The 26,290-nt window shown below is 41.2% G+C and overlaps 1 protein-coding gene across 1 annotated transcript in view; it reads left to right on the forward strand.

Moving 5' to 3' along the window:
• Positions 1-4,133: 4,133 nt before the first annotated feature.
• ephb2a (eph receptor B2a) overlaps positions 4,134-26,290 on the forward strand; it is a gene marked incomplete at both ends in the record, with an annotated part of 86,586 nt that continues 64,429 nt past the window's right edge. Inside the window, one exon of the mRNA XM_079802470.1 lies at positions 4,134-4,233. Coding sequence (XP_079658596.1) covers positions 4,134-4,233 — 100 coding nt within the window. The remainder of the gene's footprint in view (positions 4,234-26,290) is intronic.

Consider the following 26,290-nt stretch of genomic DNA (forward strand, 5'->3'; position numbering starts at 1 on the left):
TCAATTCACATTTATTGGTATAGTGCTTTTCACAATACATATAGTCTCAAAGCAGCTTTACAGAAAATGCATGTTTCTACATCACATTAGAGATCAGAGGGCAACTCACAGCAGTTAATGATGATTCTAAAGAAATTGAGAAACGCTTGTTGACACATTATCAGATGTTTATGTGCCTGGAAGCCAATTCAATAATGAATCAGGCATGAAGTGGATGGATATCAGTGCCATAAAAGAGAATTATTGACTGGTGGCCATCTTGGTTTTGAAGTGAGGCAGAGAGTTGCTTTCCCTCGGGCTCCGTGTCTAAACTGATAGTGAGATCAATACCATCAGCCTGCGCACAAGCTGTGACTGCTCCATGCTGGTTTTATTGGGCCCACACAATCCCATATCTAATAACATAAACATATGTCAAGCTGTTAATTATACCTGACAAAATCAATTGTGTGACACCTAACTGTAGTAGTGTGGGATGGGGGAACAGTTTATGTTCCAGACCATTATCTTTCTTTCTTTCTTTCTTTCTTTCTTTCTTTCTTTCTTTCTTTCTTTCTTTCTTTCTTTCTTTCTTTCTTTCTTTCTTTCTTTCTTTCTTTCTTTCTTTCTTTCTTTCTTTCTTTCTTTCTTTCTTTCCAATCTTGAATTCAACTGATACCGTCCTACTATTTTCAGAGACTAATTCACAGGGGACCATGTGCTTGCTCCAGATATTAAATTACTCATGAAATATTTGTTCATCCTCCAGGCCTTGTTCATCTTAACAGAAAACTCTGCTAAGTCCTGGAAATGTCAAAGAGAGCAAATTTGAATCACCTCTGTGAGCTGAGCAAGGTCAATTTTTCCAATTTAGAGCAACAGGATTAGAGAGCCAGACCCGTATCAGTGCGTGTTACTATCAGAAGCCACCGAAATGGCACAGTGGGGTGTCATGTCATGTTTTTTCTACTCTCACAAAAGAGTGTATTTTGTGGGTCTGTGCTCTCATGGTAGAGTTCAGAGCAAGACGCACTAACCCTAGCCGCTCAGTTTCAGACTTCAGTGCCGAGTTACTGATACAAACATTGATCTGAATGTATTCAGCATGCAGAACTTTTGTATTATTATTATTATTATTACTACATACATACAACAACAAAAAAAATCATATATATATATATATATATATATAATGTTTTATAATAAATATATAATCTTATATAGTCATATAAATATATAGTCATTATTAAAATAACACATTATTATGTTAATTTATATTATTAAAAATTATATATATATATATATATATATATATATATATATATATATATATATATATATATATATATATATATATATATATATATATATATATATATACATACACACACACACATACACACACACACACACACACACACACACACTATATAGTCGCTTGTGGATGAACACGCATGAATCAAAGATAAATAAAGAGTCTTTTAATAAGAAAAGAGAACACAAAGGTATCAGGATCACAACTACACATTAACATAAACAATACTGGACAAAGAAACTAGAAAAACTGAGGGTACATAAATCAGGGAGATATTGAGTAAAACAGAAACAGGTGTGTGGGAACTAATTAGCATCCAGGGAAACTAACTAGGGAACATAGGAAAAGGGAAACGAGCAAACAGAGTAAAACAAAACAAAATATTGATGTATTTATTGACCTTCATCATGCATGCTTTTAATGAAATTATGGGAGTGATTGTCAGTGTTGAATGATCAACACTTGCTGGCACTGTAGAAACGCTAAAAGAAACGCTGGAAGAAAAGCAAAGAAAAGAAATGCTGTGAGACAGGAACACTGGCTGCAAGCTCCGGCAATGTTTAATTGACTCTCGGCAATAATAACAGCAACACAACGTTCTTTTACCCACAACAAAGAAGGTAACAATGGAATTAACCATCAAGAAATCATCTTTTATTTCTACATAGGCTATACACATATCCATATTTTCCAAACCACTACATACATAGCAAACTGGCTCAGACCTCCATCCATGTCATGATATGACTGAACACTGGGGCCTGACAGACACATGGTCACTTTCCAGTATAACGCAGCAACCACTGACACAAATAAGAGGAGCGAAAGATAAAATACTAGGCATGTTTCCAACTGAAACCAAAAATAAATAAATGAACATTTACATAAGTTCAGTGAGATGTAATTAATTCATATTAAGCAGAATGATGCATTTTAGTCACCATCCGGCTGTATTTTTTAGAATGCAATCGTATGATGTTAATACCCATTGTTTGTCTTTGGTAGTAGAAATGAGGACCTTTTTATTCTCTTATTAAAAACACACATGCATGCAATAATCAGTTAGAATAATATATATATAATATATATATATATGTATACATACACGCACACACAAGCAGTGATATGAGCCAGAGTAAAAAACATTTTCATGGTTCAATTCATGACCCACAAGTCAAGACAGATTAGACCTGATTGGGTTGTTGGTGCCATATGTGACCTACAATCTTCGCTCTGCTAGCATTAGTAGACAGGAGGGTCGCCAATCTCCCTGGGCAAAGGTTTCCATGGAAACGACCCCTGGATTCTCTAGTCTGCCGTTTTGCTGTCCTCACTCATCTTGAGCCTGAATTATCCTAGATTCCTTTATGTCAGTTCCATATCCTTCTGCTCTATTTCCTCCCTCTCTCACCCTCTCCCTCTTTCCCTCTTTCCCTAACTCCCCGTCTCTCCCTTTTCCGGTGGTCTATCCCTCTCTTGCTCTTGCTCTGTTGTATGCCAGTTGGATTTTTTTGGATTTTTACAGAAATTTGTATAATCATGCTCTATTTTACTCATTATGATTTTCCTCTTCACTTGTATGTTTTTAGATACAAGCAAATTTGCATGTAAAATTCTCTTATATTAAATCAAATAAAATATATAAAAATGATTGTATCAGTGATTTAAAAACTGTGTTCATTTTAATCATGTTTTTATTTATGTTTTGACAGATATTTTTAAATTATTATTATTTTTTTAAACATTTAAAAAAAAATTTTGTCTGCTGTGAAAAACTTATACCGTGCATGTATTAATAGCTCCACTCTCCAGAATCCAAAATGATATTATTAATGTCACTGGGTGAATAAATTAATCCATGTATGAGGGCTGAAGTACCACATGGAGGTTCTCACATGGGAGTCAAAGATCACGAGCAGTGGTGTTGAGAAACGAGGCCGTTTGTCTTCTTCACACCAGCCCCTTGTGGGATCTGTCAGTTTTGTAATCTTCAAAATGATAAAACTGCAAGTGACTCAAGGGATTAGAGAACTATTTGATAGATGATGATCACTGAACCCCCCACTCTCACTCACCTCACATAGACAGAATAAACTCCAGGGGGCACTGTTGGTATAACATAAATTCAAATTGATCAAACAAGTGAATGAATTAATGGCTTGAGTTGTGTACACCCACCCCCCCCCCCCCCACCCCCAAAAAAAAAGAAAAGAAAAGAGAATGCTATTAATTTAAATGTCTTAGTAAATATTTATTTATTTGATTTAAATGCTTACACAAAGTCTTTTGCTGTTTTTTGCTGTTTGTTCTAATAGACTGATGTTATCTTGATAGTATGTTACCAGTTGCTAGGCTAACAGATATAGGAAAAGATAACTATAAATACATAATTTGATTTTAATTTGAAAAACACGGTCTAGATTTTTAAAGATTTTAAAATTAATTATTATTTTCAGAGATAGTCTGTTTTTTTGCTTGTTTGGATTTGTTAAAGTATGATTATTGTATAAATATTAATAAATAATAATAAATTAATTAATAAATATTAGCTTTCATAACAACATAACAATGTATTATTATTATTAAATTGTATTAAATTAAATTATAATAATGTATTATTATTATTATTATTATTAATCTTTATTATTAATTATTAATCTTGCAGACACTATGATTATCACGTTAGTTGAGCATCACTCTTGTCATACACATTCCCGCCCCCTCGTCTGCGTTTCATTGGTTTCGTCCAAACTTGCTTTAGTTCTTCCAGTCCGATGGTGTTTATTCGAGAGCTTGTGATCATAGTGTGTTCACAGATGGCCTGCCGGACAAGTTTTCAATGAATATTCTGGGTCTTTACAGTAAAATGCCCAAATTTACGGCAATTATGGATATAATTCGTTTGTTATGGATAACACGGATTGTGTGGGCTGTTGAAGGTAAGAGCATGTCTGTGTCAAGCGCGTGTGCCTTGAAGTGTCTGTTACTTTTTTGCGCTACCTCACACTGATGATATTGATCAAATTAAGATAATTATGTGAAGAAAGAACAGTCATATCATATTATCTCAATATAAAGTCTTCCGAAAACAGGTGCACTGCAACTGTCTGTGGATATAAATGAGTTGAAATTCTTTTCCATTTTTCATCTGTTGTACTCTGTTTACAATAATAAACTGTTCAATCAGAGAAAAGGTTAAAGGAATTGTTCACCTAAAAATTAAATTCTGTCATCATCATTTACTCACCCTCATGCGGTACCAAACCTGCATGACTTTCTTCCTTTCAGGGTAACACAAAAGATGTTAGGCAGTCTGTTCCATTCACTTTCATTGCATCTTTTCCAATGAAAGTGAATGGTGACTGAGGCTTATTCTGCCTTACATCTCATTTTTTGTTCCACAGAAGAAAGAAAGCGTGTAAATTATGTCTCATTTAATGTTTAAGCAGCATTATCGAGTCTCTGTGTCTGATACATCTTCAGTAACATTTGAAAATGTATAGGCTCAAACCTAGTGAGCTGTCTAGTACATCATTTTTAGTAGGCTACATGTACGAATGCAAGTAGGTGCCCCAAAAGGCTGTCTATGTAAGTTTTAAGAGCAATAAAGTAGCATTGAAACTGAAAATTTCTTATCTTAAAAATACAATTTCTATAGTACATTTTTTGTCTGTCATGCTCCACTCTGTCTTGTTAGTACACGTGGGCCATTGTCTCAAATCTCTGCCTGGAGATCTGAATCAGCACCTCATCATCACCTGAAACCTTCAAGAGATCTCATTTCCAAGATAGTGAAGTCTCTCTTTAATATATTTAGAAAAATAGGGACATAATTATGTCTGCAGATGTCCTCTTTATGTAATTTAGATTCTCATTGGAAATCATGTGTTATTTACAGTAGAGTGAATAAGTGCAAGTTCTTCCTGGCCATTAAATCCTGGAGTAGGTCCTCGACGGTACGATGGACCTGTTGCAACAGGACATGGGAGGAGAAACATTACAGTAGTTATGCATTTCTTCTGAGCCTGATTTTATTGATGATATCATCGTCTTGATTAGTCTTATTTGATACTATTATTATACAACTCAAGTTTCCAAAACAGAGTTTTCACAGCAATGCCATAGAAGATCCATTTTGGTTCCCTAAAGAACCTTTCAGTGATCAGTTAATAATAAGTGAATAATCTAAATTACCGTTTGTTCAGTGAAAAAAATGGTCATCCATGGTGGCAAAGTTTGCCGTAGATGGCAATAAAGGACCTTTATTTTTAGGAGTGTGATTCATTTATATTACCTATGGAAATTTCTCAGTGGAACATCAGCTATGCTTTGTCTGGTATGCTATTCTGATGATAAACCATCTGTTTAATGATGCACTATAAACGATGCCTATAAGCTTAGCCATAGCCTGAAATCACACCATCCATTCCTGTTTGTTTGGTTTGTGATGGATGTGAGGAGTAAAAGCTCATTTATTACACCTCAGAGCAGATACAGAATAAAAAAATAATTGTTTACAGCACTGAGACACGCACGACTTAGGCTGCGACTAGGAGATGGATATTTCCTCAAGTGAGTGAGGAGGATGACTGTGTGAATTAGACCCCGCTTTGACTAATCTAATGAATCCGTCCTGTTTCAATTTTGTTTGCATGGTTCTTCATTTGCCCAGGGGCAGCGAGTAAATGATTTGCTGTAATGTGAAGAAAATATACGGCTGGACTGCCACTTAAGCTCCTGTTCTGTTTTGTTCTGTCAATCATGTTGCAAGCTATAATGACAGGACTGCGCTGGAAAAGTCGACCCCCTAAGCTTTTGTTGGGAGAGTAGTGTGCATAAATTAAAGTAGCAATACATTAGTGGCTGTTTATCATGTCAGAAATACACTATTTGTAGTTTTCACAATGTACTAGTGAATCTGATTCTGACCCATACTGTATATATCACTACAGGGAATGGGTCAAGTTTTTTTTTTCTTATGATGTCTTTGATATCAAAATACATTTTTAAATTCAATTCATACATACACTGACTTGAATGTTCATCTTTTAAGGTTAGTTCAGGTTGCAAAATGTCATTTGATGTGACTCCTTATATACCAGAGTTATTATATAAACTAAAAACATTAAATAGAAATTCACTCACTGGAAATACAATCAACTCTAACTGAAATAAAGTACATACATTTTTATTATACCTGCATACAAAACCTTAAACTTATTTTTATTTTTTTAGCTTGAGGCTAAGGAAACATTTCTCATTTTCATTTTTGTTTAAAGGTCCCCTTCTTCGCGATTCCATTTTTCAAACTTTAGTTAGTGTGTAATGTTGCTGTTAGAGCATAAATAATACCTGTAAAATTATAAAGCTCAAAGTTCAATGCCAAGCGAGATATTTTATTTAACAGAAGTTCCCTTTCAAAGCCTACAGCGAACGGCTGGCTTGGACTACATCCTGGTACTTCCTGCTTTAATTACGTCAGTAGAGCAGTAGAACAGACTAACCTCCGCCCACAAAGAAACGCGAAAAAGGGGGCGCGGTCTTGTTGCTGTCCCACGTGGAGAAGCGGACGGTCGCGTGGAGAAAAGGAACTGTTGCGTTGAGTGTGTTTATCGCCATGTCGTCGAGACGCTGTTATTTTCATCCAGGTGTCAAATCACCTTTGTTTGGCTTTCCCAGGGACGCTGTAGAGATTATTGAGCGCATACATCTCTCCGTTAAGAGGCGTGACCTTTCCAACGTGCGCTAAACTGCTGTCAAATCACAACACAGGAACCGCTTTCACGTGCGCTAAGCTGTGGTCGAATCACAGCACAGGAACCGCATTCACAATCAGAACTCGTTACGTATTTCTGAAGGAGGGACTTTATAGAACAAGGAAATCACCAGCCGTTTTTAGGACAGTGGAAACAGCAGTATACAGATAAGTAAATTGTGTGAAAAATACTGTGTTTTTTTACACGCGAAACATGAACACATGTTATATTGCACACTGTAAACACAATCAAAGCTTCAAAAAAACACGAAGAACGGGACCTTTAAATAACTAAAACTGAAATAACTAAAAAGAAATAATAACTTTTTTTTTTATATAAAAAAAGACAAAAACACACAACAAAATTACAAATGTTTTAACTAAAATATGAAAAGGAAAAACGAATTCAAAATATTAATAAAAAATATTCTCTCAATGATACTAAAAGAACACTGCTCCCTACAAATGTAATGATAATTATTAATTAATAATTCAGTTTTTACATGGAAACAAATGTAATATATAAATAAATAACTAGTGAAAATAATACTAGTTACTATAATAGTACATTCACCTGTATTTAAAGTGTATGGAAGGGATGGGCAACTTTGATAATGACGAGGGCCAGCATTTTTCTCCTTTTATAAGAAGGGGCCAGATTACTAATCAACACATTTTACACTGTCTTATTCAATTTTCTTTTTGAGAGAAATCAATGTACAATTAATGCAAAGAGTTTTTAAAGATTTTATCAACTATTAATCTGGTGCAATAATGCAAATTCAAGTGGCAACTTCATTGTCAATTGACAAGCAAATGTAAACATCTCAGTTGCATTGCCTGTAAATTTGCACAAAATCATAAGTGAAAATGATTTTTTTCCCCGTGTATGTTGGTTGTTGTTCATTTATACGACAACAGCGTTTTGGGGGCCGGAAAACGCAAACTTTTGAAAATGACTTTCAAAGTGCACGTTTTTGAAACTGGTGACGTCATGTGCATGTGTATTACGTGTTCAGTCTATAGAGTGGTGCAGGTATGACATCACTTTGTAGGCAAAACGTGGAAGTCAATGGATTTTTTAAATGGGATTTTGGTTAAATGGCTGAAATAAGGTCTGTGGTGAACACAAACTCAAAACACTTTCACATTTTATTCATAATAAAATATACATCAGACATAAAATACATCAGTATTACCCCACTCATGATTTTTTTTTTTTTTGACGCTGTTACGTGTGTTGAAAAACTAATAAGTGGCTAAATGGGACTACAGAGGCTGTCAAAGAGATTAAACATAATCACGCCAAATAGGTAACCTCAGTCCACTTTTACAGCCTCATTATGCTTATAATTGTGCTCTTATAAACTATTCTAACTCAAACTTTCTGGGAACATTTTTGAGATAACTGGAAGCATTGTCAGAAGCTTAGTGATGGTGACGTCGAAATCGAGCGACTGTGGTGTAGTCCGGTTTATAGCCTACCTTTAGCTTTTTACTTCTGGCGACTGCATTTAGGCTTCTAAATTCATAAAAATTGTGTTCATCTGTGATAAATATCTTGATGGACAAAACGTGTAAGTATCATAAACTTCTGTTGATCACAGAGCTTGTTTTTATCGATAATCGAAAAGCCTATAGGGAAATCCTATTGGGTTTTTCTCGAGGGAACCAGTGCAATGCTAAGTGCCGGTTGGCCTACAAAGTGACGTCATACCTGCACCACTCTTTAGGCGCGTAGTGTTTCTTTACAAAGTGTCAACATCGCCACCTACTGGCCTGACATGCATACAACTGCGTTTTTTTGTTTCGTTTTCCCGGGTCTGTGTGAACGGGGGTCGTTTTCACAATGTTGTCGTCTATACGCAAAACATGCAAAGGATTTTTTTCCTTCATTTTAGTACATGTATATCATTCATTTCATGAGAAAATTGTGGCCCCTCCTGCTAGTGCACAATTGACTCAAAAAGGTGTTGATTATGTATTTTAACTCTGGCATCACCAGTTTATCTTTCATGCTTCTCTTTGTGAGCAGTAGTGTAATGGTGATTTAATTGTTTTTCAAACAAACCAAACACATGAGTGCTCCATTGAACTCTGTAAAAAGATATGTTTCCTATCTTTACTAAAAAACATGATTTGTATTGTCAAATTTTCTTTTCTTTTTGCTCATTTTGGTGAACGTTCTTATTAGCGTGCATATCCTACAATGCTCACGCTGTAATTATATGGTTATTGGCAGGAACTAACAAGCTCTCCTGGTTGGGGTTAGAATTAACATCCTAATCTGAAAGCAATCTTTATTTGGCTCACTTTGCAAATGTATTAAAATTTATCAGAATATAATATGGTTCAGGAGGCCATTAAATATATTGCGGGGCCACCAGTTACCCATCCTTGGTGTTGGGGAAATGTTACTTTTTATATGATGGTTACATCACGTCCATTTAAAAAAATAAAATAAACTTGTCTTTTCAAGTGCAAGTTTTTCAAAGCCATATGAAACCAATGTTAATACACAAATGATATGAACAAGATTTTTGTAAGCAGCCGTGTATCCTAGAAAGCACATGTCCCGTGTTCAATCGTTCGATTGTGACGTGTGTGCGTGCAGGGTCCATGTGACGTTTGTCATGCAGACCTCAGTACTTGCTGCACTCCCCCGTCCTTCTTTATTAGGAGCAAGACCTGCCTCTGGCATCTGTGACATTTTTCCAAGCCTTTACATAAGCACAGCAAACCTGACCAATTTCAGTCATGCCAGACACAGTCGGCTCTGTGGCCCGTCAGCTTAGCAGAGCGACAGACAGAACAAACTGTCACTGAATCAATGAACTAATGGGTGATGTGAAAGTGGGAGTTTCCATATGGCCTCTCGTGAAATGACAAGATTTTGTCCACAGGCTTGTGAGAGGGTCAAAATGGTGAAATTATCAGGTATCCAAGAGGGTCTTGCCATCTGCTTGACAATTTAATTATCCATCTGTCTCTCTGTCTTGTTGAGTGGTCATTTTGAATAAAATGAGGCAAAATGGTTTGTCCTCTTAATGTTTATTATTAGCCAGTTTGATGTGCTGTCATATTAATTTAAATCCATGCTATTTTTTGAATGTGGGTGAGGGTACAAAACAAATTTGTATGTGTAAACACTCAGAATCTCATCTAGCAAAATGTCAAAGTGTCAGCTGTTATCGAGGAGCAATATCTCTCTAACTACCACACATACGTGGGCAGACATGGTTCATTTTTTTAAATGGAGAACACAAGCAGAGGACAGCGGTCAGTGTGAGAAAGTAGAAAAGAGTTTAAAGTATCAACCGTTCCATTTTATGAAAGTTTTTGATGCTTAGGATGAGGGAATAAGTATAGCACACAGGACATCATATTCCTGTTGTTTCTCTCCAAAGTTGTGTGCACACAGTCATAATTTATTTATTTATTTTGCCAAGATCTATTAATTTATCCAAAAATACATACAAATGTGATTTTACACGTACAATGACCTGAATAAGTCTGCTCTATGATGAGTATGTTTTTCATTTCATTGACTAAATTTAGGTAGCAATACATTAGTGGCTATTTGTTATGTCAGAAATACACTATTTATAATTTTCTCAATGCACTAGTGAATCTGATTCTGACCCATACTGTATATCACTACACTGAAGTGTTTTTTTTTTTTATGATATCTTTGATATCAAAAATACATTAAAAATTCAATTCATACATACAATAATTGTGTGATGCAACTGTCCTGATATCACAATTGAGAAAAAGCCTCATTAACAGAATGAAAACTGCTCGGGTTATGTATATAACCCTTGTTCCCTGAGAAGGGGAACGAGCACTGCATCGGAACGACGCTTTGGGGATGCTCCCTTAGCATCAGCGAATCTGAAACCAGAATGCCAACTAGGCCAATCCGATTGGCGTGCGTGATGACGTCATCGTGACGGCATACCCGGAAGTATAAAAGGGGAGCTGGAACGTAATGGCGGTAGTAATTGCTCTGAAGCATGCGCTCCAGGCGCGCCGAGGTGTGGCGTCGGGATGCAGTGCTCGTTCCCCTTCTCAGGGAACAAGGGTTATATACATAACCCGAGCAGTTCCCTTTCGAGGGAACTCGCACTGCATCGGAACGACGCTTTGGGGAACGAGTACCCACTAGGCCACACCGAAGGGTAGCACCTGCCCTAGTGTGAAGCCGGAGACCGGGCACAGCTAGGACTGGAGCACCCTCGCACCAGGCGTCGTAGGGAGATCCAGGCTATAAAACCTGATGAAAGTGTGTGGGGTAGCCCACCCGGCCGCCTCACAGATATCCTGCAAGGGGACCCCAGAAAGAAGGGCCACCGAAGAGGCCATGCCTCTGGTGGAATGAGCCCTCACGGCCACCGGTGAAGGCAAACTGCGCACCTGGTAGGCCATGGTAATCGCCTGGACAATCCAGTTACTGATTGTCTGAGTAGACGCAGGCAATCCCTTCTTAGGTGAACCAAAACACACCAACAGTTGTTGTGATCTCCTCCACTGTGCAGACTTCGCCAGATAAACTCTTAGAGCCCTAACCGGGCAGAGTAGGTGAAGTCTCCCCTCTTCCGCCGTCACATGAGGCGGAGGATGAAATGCCTGCAGGACCAATGACCTGACCACCCTGGAAGGCACCTTAGGCACGTAGCCCGGCCTAGGGTGTAAGATGGCCTTTACTCCTCCCGGGGCAAACTCCAGGCAGGTCGGCGTTACCGCCAAGGCCTGGAGATCTCCCACTCTCCTAAGAGAGGTTATGGCAAGGAGAAAAGCCACCTTAAGGGTCAGATTTTTTGGTCCAGCCGACTCCAATGGCTCGAAGGGGGCCTCAGCCAATCCTTCGAGAACCACTGCCAGATCCCAGGTTGGAACTCTGGACCGAGCCGCAGGCCTCATCCTCCGAGCCCCACGGAGGAATTGTACAACCAGCTGGTGCCTACCCAGAGGCCCATCACCCATAGGAGTGTGGAAAGCCGCAATGGCAGCCACGTACACCTTGAGTGTGGACGGGGTAAGCCCTGCAGAGAAGCGATCTTGGAGGAACTCCAGCACTGAAGCCACTGGGCAGTTAACTGGGTCCACCTCACGCTCTCTGCACCAAGTGGAAAATACATTCCACTTGAGGCTGTACAGTCTCCTCGTAGACGGAGCCCTGGAACTGAGTAAGGTCTCTACCACCTCCGCCGATAGGCCAGCCTCTATGTACCTGGTCCCCTCAGGGGCCAAACCCATAGGTTCCAAATCTCCGGGCGGGGGTAAAATATAGTACCCGCCGCCTGAGATAGGAGATCCCTCCTCAGAGGAATCTCCCACGGCTGACCTGCTAGCAGAGCTATGATATCCGAGAACCAAACTCGAGTCGGCCAACGGGGTGCTACCAGAAGTAGACTGACCCCCTGTCGACGGACCCTTTCCAGGACTCCCGGGAGCAGAGCAATCGGGGGAAATGCGTACAGACGCAGCCTCGGCCACGTCTGAACCATGGCATCCAGCCCCAGTGGAGCTGGATGCGTGAGGGAAAACCACAGTGGACAGTGGGACGTCTCTCGAGACGCAAACAAATCCACTTCCACTGGGCCGAACCTCTTGCATATGGCCTCCACCACCTCTGGGTGGAGTCGCCACTCCCCGGGCCTCAGCCCCTGCCTCGACAGGATGTCTGCTCCCTGATTTTGGACCCCCGGGACATACATTGCCCTGATGGACAACAGTTTCCCCTGGGTCCACAGGAGGACTCGGCTCGCTAGACTGTGAAGAGAGCGCGACCTCAAACCCCCCTGGCGGTTGATGTACGCCACGACAGACGTATTGTCTGTACGTACCAGGACATGCTGATCGCGGAGGTGCGGGAGAAAGCTCCTGAGAGCCTTGTAGACCGCCATCATCTCCAGGCAATTTATGTGCCAGGAGGAACGACGGCCCTCCCATGGGCCCCTCGCAAAGTAGCCGTCCATGACCGCGCCCCAGCCAGTGAGGGAGGCGTCTGTTGAAACGGATTTCCGGCAACAGGACGCTCCCAACACTGGCCCTTGGGACAGAAACCAAGGTTTCTTCCATATGACTAGGGAACGAAGGCAATTGCGCGTTACCCTGATCATACGGAAAGGATTCCCTCTGGGGGAAAACCCCTTGGTTTTCAGCCACCACTGGAGGGGTCTCATGTACAGCAGGTCAAAAGGTATTACGTTGGACGCTGCTGCCATGTGCCCCAGCACTCTCTGAAAGTGCTTCACAGTGATGCTGTGGCCTAGCCTTATTCCTGAGACCATCGCCCGTATGATCTCGACTCGCGCAGGAGACAATTGTGCCCGCATCGTCGTCGAGTCCCACACGACCCCGAGGAACGTTGTCCTCTGGGACGGCGTCGACACGCTCTTTTTCGTGTTGAGTCTCAGCCCCAAGCACTTTATGTGGTTCAGAACGACATCTCGATGCCGAACCGCCACTTCGTACGACTGGGCCAGTATGAGCCAATCGTCGATATAATTCAGCACACGGATGCCCTGAAGTCTCATTGGAGCCAGAGCTGCATCCATGCACTTCGTGAACGTGCGTGGGGAGAGGGCTAAGCCAAAGGGAAGCACTCGATATTGGTACGCTTCGCCCCCGAAAGCGAACCTCAGGTACTTCCTCTGACATGGGAGGATGGAGATGTGAAAATACGCGTCCTTCAGATCTATCGTGACGAACCAGTCCTCGGACTGGATCTGACTCTCGATCATGGGAATGGTGAGCATTTTGAATCTGAAGCTCCTTAGAGACAGATTCAAAACCCTCAGATCTATAATCGGACGCAACCCTCCATCCTTTTTGGGAACTATAAAGTACCGGCTGTAGAACCCGGACTCTCTTTCCAGCGGAGGAACACGCTCTATGGCTTCCTTCGCTAAAAGAGTTTTTACTTCCAGTTCCATTACCCGAACCTGCTCGGGTATCACTGCTGTCCAGTATAACCCCCTGAATTGTGGAGGAGGAAAACCGAACTGCAGTTTGTACCCCTTTTCTACAGTACGCAGGACCCATGTAGAAATATTCGGAAGGCATTTCCATGCGCCGAGATAATCTACTAAGGGAACCAGCCTCTCGAGGCTGGCGTCGGGTGTTACACGGTTCCCGTTCCCAACCTCCTGAAGCGGCTGACCGGCAGGAAGTAGCTGGGAACGGTTCTCCGTGTGCGGACGCGCGAGCTGCCCAGCCGCAGGTCTTTCCAGAGGCGGCTGGTGCAGCATGCGTTCGCGGGAAACCGATGTGGCCCGAAGCGTCATAGACGGCGGGATTACCACATCGATTTCCCCAGAGCGCCGTGGAGGAAACAACCTCGGTTGCTTCTCCACGGGAGGGACCGCTCTTAGAAGCCCTGCCGCAGCTAGGACTTCTTCCCAGCAGCCTTCCGCGCCTGAAGGACGTTCCTTAGATCGCCCTTAGGAGCGGAAGACTGCTGATGAGAGCGCCGCCCCTGTTGCCAGGCTCTAGATGCGACGCTCTCCTTTTGCACCTTCCGGTGCGAGGAGCTGGATGACGGCTGAGGCTGCCCGCTAGGGCCAGCCTTCCCAGGTTTAGAGCGGCGAGGGAGATACTGGTGGAAGGCTGCCGACTGTTTCTTCGCCTCCTGGTGTCTGGAAACGACGGTGTTAACCGCGTCTCCAAACAACCCAGAAGGCGAGATCGGGGAGTCCAGGAGAAAAGATCTATCCTTCTCCTTTATCCCCGACAGATTCAGCCAGAGATGTCTCTCCACAGTCACCATAGAAGCCATGGAGCGGCCGATAGCGCGGGCCGTCTCCTTGGTGATGCGGAGAGACAAATCTGCAGCCTTCCTCAGTTCCAGAATGTCCTCCGGAGAGGGACCATCTCCCTCGTCCAACTCTTTAAGGAGGTCGGCCTGGTAGGCCTGCAGAATTGATAATGTGTGCAGGGAACCACCAGCCCGACCAGTCGCCATATATGCTTTGCCCACCAAAGATGAGGTATCCCGACAGGGTTTGGTGGGCAAAACCGGAGCCTTAAGGGACGATGCAGAATCGGGTGAAAGGTAGCTCGCGAGAGCCTCTTCCACCCGAGGCATCGCCCCATAGCCCGCCTCGCGTGCCCCCAGAACGTTAGAATAATCCAACACTGGAGGATTGGAAACACGCGAGGAATAGGACCGTTTCCATGATCTACACACCTCGGTGTGTAGATCCGGGAAAAAAGGCAGGCCCCGGCGAGGTGTTTGGACCCGGTGTGAGAGGAACCGGTCATCCAGCCTGCTGGGTGGCTGGATTTCCGGAGCCTCTTGTGGCCAACTTATATTTAATTTAGCCACAGCCCGGGTCAACACCTCGACCAGCTCCTCTTGGGCGGGTGGATGAAGCGATGAAACAATTCCTGCTTCATCCCCCGCCTCGGTGCCCATTTCCTCCGGCTCCTCGGAACCGGAGAGAACAAGCACCGGACCTCCCACCCCGGGGGAAGAAGCCGCAGAGCGGGCTTCCACACGGGGAGGAAGATCTTCGGAACTGTCAGAGGAGGATCGGGAAAGTGCCGCAGCAGTCCCGAAACCCTCTGACAAATCCCGCTGTGAGCCCCATGATCTGCGACGCCGAGCCGCCTCAGCGACTGCGGGTCCAGAACCACGGGGCTCACGAGGCTGGCCGGCCTCATCGAACGCAGCCAGCCGAGAGCGGAGCACTCTGAGCGTCAATTTCTCGCAATGCTCACAAGCGGCTCCCTCGAGAGTGGGGCTCCCTCGAGCCCAGGCAGTGCACACAAAGCAGGTGTGTATCCGAGCCCGTCATAAACCTGGGACACGGATGCACACACTGCTTAAATTCTCTCACTCTCTCACTTTCCATATTTCTTTTTTCTTTTCACACACTCTCACTGACATACAACAGTAAATAGACAGACAGTTTACAGATAGCACTTGCTGAAGAGCAATAACTACCGCCATTACGTTCCAGCTCCCCTTTTATACTTCCGGGTATGCCGTCACGATGACGTCATCACGCACGCCAATCGGATTGGCCTAGTTGGCATTCTGGTTTCAGATTCGCTGATGCTAAGGGAGCATCCCCAAAGCGTCGTTCCGATGCAGTGCGAGTTCCCTCGAAAGGGAACCTTAAGTATTTTAGCAATTTTTTTTTTAAATGCTCACTATATTTTAAGATTTGTACTACTCTTTATTTTTGACTTTTATATTTTTCATTAACCCAAGTACAGCTAACACTGATACATTCAGTCCAGCCATTTCTCTTGTGCTTATCTGACGAAGGTTTATTTGAGCATGCGGCTTTATTCTGCATTATTGTGTTGTTGCTTTTTTGACGAAGATATATTTGAGCACATGGCATTATTGTGGACTATTTTGTTCGTGCTTGTTTTTATGAAGATGCACTGGATCATGGTGCATTAAGCATTTCACACCTGTCTGATCTGTATGCCACCCAAGCTGGAAAGTCGTTCATCTTGCTTCTACTGAAAAAGTACATGTTTTTATGCCAGTCCATACAGTGCAGTACTATAATGGCTTGTTTCCACCGAGCGGTGCGGTCCGGTTCAGTAAATTGCAGTGCGATTCGGGACCACAAACCCTGATCCGGCTTGTGCTCCAATGTAATTTTTCGCTCAAAGAAGAGGAAAGCTAGCCTAGAAATCTAGACGCACCCTAGCAGCAGAAAATCTAATTTGCAGCCAGGGTAGTCTAGCAGCTCTCCGTTGGCTTGTGAGCTGGAGAAACCAAACTCTGGTCAGGTCATAGAATCGGTGGGTGGGCTTAACATAATGACGGCAGAGTTGCCGCGTGATACTCGTAAACGAAGAAGCTGGCGAAACCGCGGTCTTTCGAATCGGCTTTGGCCGCGACTCTGGAAGACTTGGGAGTTAAGCTTATCTTTGAGAAAAGAACAAAAAACGGCACTGAAGTCATTCTTAAAAAAGGAAGATGTTTTCGGAGGTTTTCAGAAAGTTTATCAACTAGCTCCGCTTCACCTTCTTCGTTGCTCTGGTTGGTTGTAGCGCTATCCTATTGCGTGCAGAGAGAATTTGAAAGACAACCGTTTAACCCGCCCCTCGGATTGAGCAATGCCAATGGTGAGTTCCCAGACCCAACATGTTGATGTGGCACCTCACGATTCGATTACGATTCAGAGGGCTGCGATGCGATTTTTAAACGATTATCGATGCATCTTTTTTTCTATACAGATTTTTTTTTCTCACTTGGCACTTTTAAAGCAAAGTATTTGTAATGACACATAATGAATTTACTTCCAATATATTTCATTAATAAAACAAATGGAAGTGATTTTACAAGTCAACAGGTCAGGAAGGTTACATTTGCCAGAATATGTCCCAACATGGAAAACAGGAAACCAACAGGAAAAGTGTCTGTAGCAGACTTCTGTATATTCTGAATCACTAACATAAAGTAATAACCAACACCCTACTGTTATGTGCAACCAGCAATATAATCCTTCAGAGAAAAAAATAAACATTTTGCTGTACCAAAATCACAGCTTTTATAAAAAAAATATAGCATTCTGTAACAGCAGCTCTCATACAAAAGTAATGCTTGTGGCATATTCTGAATAACTAGTAACATATAAATAATAGAGTCTAAGACTTATGACTTAGAACTAAATGCTAAGCACAGACACATTTTTTGCTGTATACCGCAATCAAAAACAGCTTTTATGAAATGAACATCTGAACACTAAATTAACATCTGCAGAGAATACGGACGCAAATCCTTGACCATCAAATTTGCGATAGAGTTTGTGGTCCTCTGGTTTGCAGCAACTAACATTACCGGTACAACCGAGCGTTGGAATTGCAAACGTGTAATATGGTTTCTCATGTTTGTCGTGTTTCGAAAATACGTGCCTTTTGGTTCCGTCAACATTACGTTATCAACATTTAGACAATCGTTTTTTTTTACATTTGTGAATCGATTCAGAATCATCCACGTCCGCATCGCGATGCATCTAAGAATACATTTTTTCCCCCACCCCTAGATGTGGGTCTGGCTTGTCAGGCTAGAGGAAAGCGACACAGTAAACAACAATGGATGACATAAAGCAGATCTTGTTCTTGCTTCTCGACATGTGGCTGTTGTCACAAGAAGACATGCTTTGTTTGAGCCAAAGCTGCAGACTGCAAGGAAAAACACAGCCAAAAAAGATGATTCTCTGTCAACCAATCAACGTTCTGCAGTGAGTCTAGCTCCACCCTTTAGTATCCTTACGGTACGGTTTGGAATTGGGGTACCATTCACAACTTCTGATGATGAAAACGTCAAAAATTGCGTACCGTACTGAACTGTACTGAACCGTACCGCTTGGTGGAAACGAGTGCAATATAATTCAGCCCCTGTACTTGATCGGGTTAAAACCTGGCTCAGTCACTGCTCACAGGTGTCTAATGGACTGTGCTAAACTGATATTTTCTTTTTCGAAAAGAATCTGGATATACATTGTATTGACCTAGGAGCTTTACATTCCGAAGTGAACTTAATGAAAAGAGAAGAGAGATCCCTGAGCTAAAGAATTCTATTCAAAGTGATTAAAAATCAGATGAAAAGTTAATTTGTTCTCATAGCCTGAAGCTGCTAATTTACTTGATAACCACAGAGGACCTGATTTGCAAATGGATTGTTGTTGAGTGATCATTAGTCTTCAGTCAAAACCTTCTCAACTGGAACAGTTTGGAATCATTTTTAACTTCGCTCTGTATTTGTTACCTTATTCTCAGGACATGACTTCTGTGTTCCATGCATCATTTAGATATGCGTAAGCTTCATTATGTCTTCTCCATGAAAACATTCTCCATGCATTGAATGTCCCCAAAGCAAGCAAGAAATGATTATGAATGGACATCCCACCCCAGATAATAAGCTGATATTGCATAATCATAATATCCTCAATAGTAACAGAAGTCAGACGCAATGGTTTTGCCGTCAGAGCAGAAGCGTCTTTATTCCACAGAGAGCTGACATAAAATATTGAACTTCAGAAAGCTCATGACCTACTTCTCCACTCTCCTCGATTTTGTAACTATGATTATCTGAAAACACAAGGGTGCATGTTTGGTTTAATATCATTCCATTACCCATTATCCTAATTATACTTTAGCATTTTATAGTTATTGCTACCTCAATAGAAAATATGAATGCATAATCAGTCTTGGGATGCTTCTTCTAACTTCTACCATCATATTAGTCATGTAGACTGTATTTGCATTCTGTGCGTTTATGGAGACAATTATTTTTAAGTTAATGTATTTTTCATTAGTAATTCATGAATGTAGTATCTCTATTTAGGCTGAATATACAAAAGTTCAGAAAGTTTTCTTTTTGTAAAGAAATTCATGCTTTCAATTGATAATGGCGATAGTAAATACATTTATAGTGTTACAGAAGAAAATGCTGTTCATTTGAACTTTCTATTCAAAGAAGCCTGAAAAAACATGTTTCACAATTTCTACAAAAATATTAAGCAGCACATCTGTTTTCAACATTGGTAATAATAAGCAATGTTTCTTGAGAAAGTGGCCCTTATACATCTCCAAATGTAATAAAAAACTGAGTTTGCCATGTAAATAAAATTTGGCAGTTAGCCTGTTACTTTATTGGACACTGCAAAATGACATGGGTCAGATTGTAAGAATAATAATCTGACCCTCACTAATGTAAGTGACATCCAGAACGAAATGCAGATCAAAATCACAGCGAAAACACAACTGCGCTGTTTGTTACAAATAATCTCATCATGGCAGGGATGAAAATCTATTTTTAGTAGCAAGTAGCAAATACTGTAAAATGTATACCTCCGTGGCATGTCAATTTTCTCATCATTGGCAAGCGTGGTTAATTTTGACCCCAAATGCGAGTGGGCAGGTTTGTCTGCTTCGGGGTGCTTTTTCGGCTCTTGGCCCACATCGCCATGGAGATGAGAGTTGTAAATTGGGAAAGCAGGGGATTAGTGTTGGGTCTGTAAACTGTGAGCAGGCTGCTCCACTGACCCACTGCTCACTCGGTGCCATCACATTTGGATCCTGTCTGCAAATGTTAGACAGTTATACAGCTGAGATATGCAGGGGTTTATGGGCAAAACGTTCTTCTAATGTCTGTTTGAAATCCTGACATAACCGAGTGAGACAAAATCTCTTGTTGGAAAACAGCGCATGCTTTACTGCAACAGACATGTTTCATCAATAGCTTTTGTAGGTCAGCAAATCCCAATTGTGTATCCAACAATGGATTTAGGAGGAAAATGCTTGCTTGATTTCTTAAAGTCGACATAAAATTCTTATTTTTTCATGGAATATTGCAGTATTTATTATTAATGTTATATTATCTGTGCATGTTGTTGTTATTAATATTTTTATTTAATATGCCCTCGTTATTCTTTAATAAAAACAAAATCCTTCTCTTCTTTGATGATGTTTACTGGCACAAGGGTGGGACAATCTGTCACTCACATGAGATCAAATGACAACGATCCAATCAATTTGTGTTGGAAAATATCAAGTCCTGCCCTACATTTTATCTTGTTCTAGAAGCCGTTTCACAATTGGGAAGAAAAGACTATCACCCAAAAAGTTCACCCAAAAACAGAAAAAAATTCTGTCACTAATTACTCACTTTCATATCATTCCAAATCCGTAATGCTTTGGCACACAAATGTAGATCTTTTTAATGAAATCTGAGAGATTTCTATCCCTCCAGACAGCTATGTACTTTGACGCTTCAAAATGTTCATAATGGAATAGTAAAACTAATCTATATTAATCAAGAGGTTTAGTCCAAATTTTCTGAAGAGACACGATAACTTTATATGATGAACAGATTGAATTTAGGCTTTTATTTACATATGCGATCAGCAAACATAAACAGAAGCTCAAACGAACCTGCGTGCTGCGTAACACACGAGAATAAACTTCCAAACCTTGTGCGTTGATGAATGTTTATAGGCTATGTGAATTAGGGGTGTAACCAGTGGTTAAAGTGGGATTTGGCAGGTGGGGGGGGGGCCCTCAAATTTTGTGTAGGTGCAACAGGGAAAAATGACTCGCCGTGGGGCAACATATTGAGTATCGTTGTACAGCAATACTTTTTGGGATAAGTATCACAATACTTATTTACTTGATATTTTAATGGTTTTATTTTGGTCCGTCTACATCTACACTAATATGATGACGATCCTATGTTAAAATTGCTGAGCACCACAATATGGAACACAACCTTGTTCTCCACTATGTAAATTCAAACATAAAAATGGGAAGTCCAAAACTGATTAAAATGTAACACACCAAAATGTCTGAAGACACAACTACAACAGAAATAATTCACAGCCTAGATAGAACTATTGCAGAGTCAATGTCAAAATGTAGAATCAAAAGTTTTGCTTTATCATAAAACATAAGAAACAACAACAACAACAAAACATGTGGCTATTCTCACATCCAGTCAAAATAGCTCCCATATTGACTGGTACTGTGATTTGATTTGTCCTTTTAACTCCACTGCAACCAGGCCTGGATTAAGAACACGTAGGACCCTGGGGCTATAACAAACCCAAGGGCCCCCATAGTAGCCGATCTTGGTGCCTCAACGTTTTCTACCACAGAAATAATTCCTTATTTTTAAAAAACAAAATCATTAAAGCACAGAGATACAATGAGTATACTGTCTAAATATTCAATTTTAATATGAAGTAGGCCTATAAATATTCCAGGCTGCAACACATTAACAGCAACAACATTTGAGTATATACAACTGCCTTAAGGAGTTTTAAAACCACAGAGGTCCCAAATTAGAGGGGTTCGGGGGGGCATGGTCCCCCAAGAAATATTTGATTTCTCTTATCTACATGTGCATTTTAAGATGGTTGAAGGCTAAAAAAAACTTTTCATTTATTTCACTCTCTCTCCTCATTTTCTTTATTTTGCCCTGTCTCTTCCCCTCTTAAAGCTGAGCTCTGACTGATAGTCTTTTCATTTTCGTCTGTGTCATTTGAAGAAAGTAAACAGGGTGAACTGATATTTAGCCTATATTTTATTAAGCATTTTCTTAGACAAGTTAATTCACTGAAGGCTACGAAAGCTAGGTAAATACGTTTAATAAATCAATTCACAATTTGTACACACACATTCATTGTCTTATGCCTAATCTGATTAAATTATTTAAAAAACATTTTTATGCACCTCTGAAAAATACAGAGGTCTAGACCACGGCGACCTCATAGCTGACTACGGCCATGATTACAGTCGTGTAGGCAGCCCCCTTTAACCCCTGGGTGTAACGATACCGAACCGAACCGAAAAACCGCGATACACCACCCACGGTTCGAACCGCGATACTCTCATGTCGAACCGAGCGCGCCCCGTCCCCTGCTGCCCCACCACAGCTCTCACTTCACCTTATGCCACAAAATATTTTTAGACTAAATAGTAATCAGTACACTTTTAACAACTAATACGAGCTGTATTTTTACTAAATATTATTATTATAATATTATTTACTAAGTATACACTAACTTTTGTCTTCCAAGTGCATGTCACATGACTTGGGCGATCGCTCAAGTGGCGGAAGGGCAAAGACTCGAGAACCAGTTTCCCCATTTAGACAGGTAGGCAAAATGCTACATTGGAGTCCCAGCAACATCGTGATTTTCTTAAATTGTTACAAAATAAAAAATCTCTCTCACTTCAGAAAACCGCTTTCCTGTCCTGTGAGCCGTTATACTGCACTCGTAGTGCACACTCTTTAGTGGCCTTATCACGCCATACACTCACCTAGAGGATTATTAGGAACACCTGTTCAATTTCTCATTAATGCAATTATCTAATCAACCAATCACATGGCAGTTGCTTCAATGCATTTAGGGGTTTGGTCCTGGTCAAGACAATCTCCTGAACTCCAAACTGTCAGAATGGGAAATGGGAAAGAAAGGTGATTTAAGCAATTTTGAGCGTGACATGGTTGTTGGTGCCAGACGGGCCGGTCTGAGTATTTCACAATCTGCTCAGTTACTGGGATTTTCACGCACAACCATTTCTAGGGTTTACAAAGAATGGTGTGAAAAGGGAAAAACATCCAGTATGCTGCAGTCCTGTTGGCGAAAATGCCTTGTTGATGCTAGAGGTCAGAGGAGAATGGGCCGACTGATTCAAGCTGATAGAAGAGCAACTTTGACTGAAATAACCACTTGTTACAACCGAGGTATGCAGCAAAGCATTTGTGAAGCCACAACACGCACAACCTTGAGGCGGATGGGCTACAACAGCAGAAGATCCCACCGGGTACCACTCATCTCCACTACAAATAGGAAAAAGAGGCTACAATTTGCACAAGCTCACCAAATATGGATAGTTGAAGACTGGAAAAATGTTGCCTGGTCTGATGAGTCTCGATTTCTGTTGAGACATTCAGATGGTAGAGTCAGAATTTGGCGTAAACAGAATGAGAACATGGATCCATCATGCCTTGTTACCACTGTGCAGGCTGGTGGTGGTGGTGTAATGGTGTGGGGGATGTTTTCTTGGCACACTTTAGGCCCCTTAGTGCCAATTGGGCATCGTTTAAAGGGGTGGTAAACCACGATTTCACTATTCTAATTTTAGCTAGCGTGTAATGTTGCTGCTTGAGCATAAACAACATCTGCAAAGTTACAACGTTCAAAGTTTAAAGCAAAGGGAGATATTCTAAGAACTACAGCAAACGGCCAGTAGGCGACTACACACATTCCTCCAGGGTTGGTGACATCAACAGGCTCAATATTTACATAAACCCCTCCTCCGAGAATATTAAATAAGGGAGGGTGAGGCCATTTTGTATCGCGGCACTGTTGTGGTATAAGTTAGTTAGGCTGGAGTGTTGTTGCCGCGATGCCGAGGAAACGCTGTTATTTCCATCCGGATTGCAGGTCTGGGGTACTTGCTCTGTTCAGCCTTCCTTGGGACGGGGGTGCGTTGCAGAGCGTTTAACACACAGCATGTTATATGCACGTGTGTTTGAGTCAGCGGGGAATCAGGTGCGCAGGGCTCTCTGCAGCACATCTAACAGAGGAAAACATCCACCGTCTTCGCGATTTCAATGCCGGATTTGCACAACGTCAGCTGCGTGAAAAAAACACTGCCGGTGCGTGGATGCACGACGCGCGCGCTGCACATTTCACGGAGGACAACACAAACTTCCACAAACTTCGCGAGTTCAATGCCAGATTTGCACAACGTCAGCTGCGTGAAAAAAACACTGCCGGTGCGTGGATGCACGACGCGCGCGCTGCACATTTCACGGAGGACAACACAAACTTCCACAAACTTCGCGAGTTCAATACAGGATATGCACAACGGCTTGTCCTGAAAGCTGGATTTACAAACAGAAGCTGTTTACGGGCCACAACCTGTAAGTCTGATTTATATTTCATCGATGTGTTTTCCTGTAATAGGTTGTAGCAAGGAAGTAAACAGATGACAACACTGTTCTGCAAACCAGTCTGTTAAATGCTCATTCATACTTAACGTTATCCGACGAACACCTAACATTACAAACACTAACGTTAAAATCTCAACAGCGAACCTGACATTAGTGTAAATGATTCTTTGATTAGAGCTTTTATGTATTGTTTATCTTCAGGCATGCTAAACATGGTTCTGTGTGTGATTTGGCTAACTTACTAGTAAAGCCAGTGCTTAGTGTTCGTTTTGGGTTAATAGTTCTTGCGACAGATATTTGGCTATAATCGTTCTAAAAATACAAAAGTAACAGTGCCATTCAGTAGCGATCATTATAGATCCGCAGTCTTTACTCTCGAGGACTGAACAGGTTCTGCTCGATCATCTTCACTCAAATGTTCTCATATGGTTTTATTGACGCCGACCAAAGCACAGCCTCCAGGTAAGGGGCGTGACGTTTCCGACAACCGTGCACTGCGGTTAGCGAATCAGAACACACTAGGCCAGCTAACCAATCAGAGCCCACTGCGTATTTTTGAGGGACTGGCTTCATACAACCCGGAAAGCATCAGACCGTTTTACAAGGAGGGACAGAGCAGTGTAGAATAAAGGTCAAATATATGAAAAATAAGGCAATTTTTTTTAAAACGAAGCATGAACACATGTAACAGTGCACCCCACAAACACAGTCAAGCCTTCAAAAGAATGTGTTTTACCACCCCTTTAAATGCCACAGCCTACCTAAGCATTGTTTCTGACCATGTCCATCCCTTTATGACCACCATGTACCCATCCTCTGATGGCTACTTCCAGCAGGATAATGCACCATGTCACAAAGCTCGAATCATTTCAAACTGGTTTCTTGAACATGACAATGAGTTCACTGTACTAAAATGGCCCCCACAGTCACCAGATCTCAACCCAATAGAGCATCTTTGGGATGTGGTGGAACGGGAGCTTCGTGCCCTGGATGTGCATCCCACAAATCTCCATCAACTGCAAGATGCTATCCTATCAATATGGGCCAACATTTCTAAAGAATGCTTTCAGCACCTTGTTGAATCAATGCCACGTAGAATTAAGGCAGTTCTGAAGGCAAAAGGGGGTCAAACACAGTATTAGTATGGTGTTCCTAATAATCCTTTAGGTGAGTGAATATACGAGCATGCAACATTACGATGTCAATTTGTAATTCATGAAATAAAAGTGAAGTACCAATAAATCACGTAACTGGTTCGACGTGCGTTAGCTGGGAAGGATTTGCATGCAGTTATGATGTGCATTCTGTTCATCAGGAGCAGTTTTCATGTTTCATTAACAGTTCATGAAGTATTGTGCAGGGCCGTCAGGGGCAGGGGCTCAAATGTAAAAAAGGGGCAATATATATATATATATATATATATATATATATATATATGCTCATCAAGCCTGCATTTATTTAATCAAAAATACAGACAAAACAGTAGCCTAATATTGTGAAATATTATTATATATACTTTTTAACTTTTTATTAATCAAAGAATCTTGAAAAGAGTATCACAGTTTCCATCATTGACATTAAATCCTCATATTAGAATAATTTCTGAATGATCATGTGACACTGAAGAGTGGAGTAATGATGCTGAAAATCCAGCTGTGATCACAGGAATACATTATATTTTAAATTATTTTAAAATAGAAAACCATTATTTTAATATATTTCGCAATATTGCTGTTTTTTATCAAATAAATGCAGGCTTGATGAACACAAGTGACTTCTTTCATAATGCTACATAATATTC

Source organism: Gobio gobio (assembly GCF_949357685.1).
Source record: "Gobio gobio genome assembly, chromosome: 21".
Classification (NCBI taxonomy): domain Eukaryota; kingdom Metazoa; phylum Chordata; class Actinopteri; order Cypriniformes; family Gobionidae; genus Gobio; species Gobio gobio.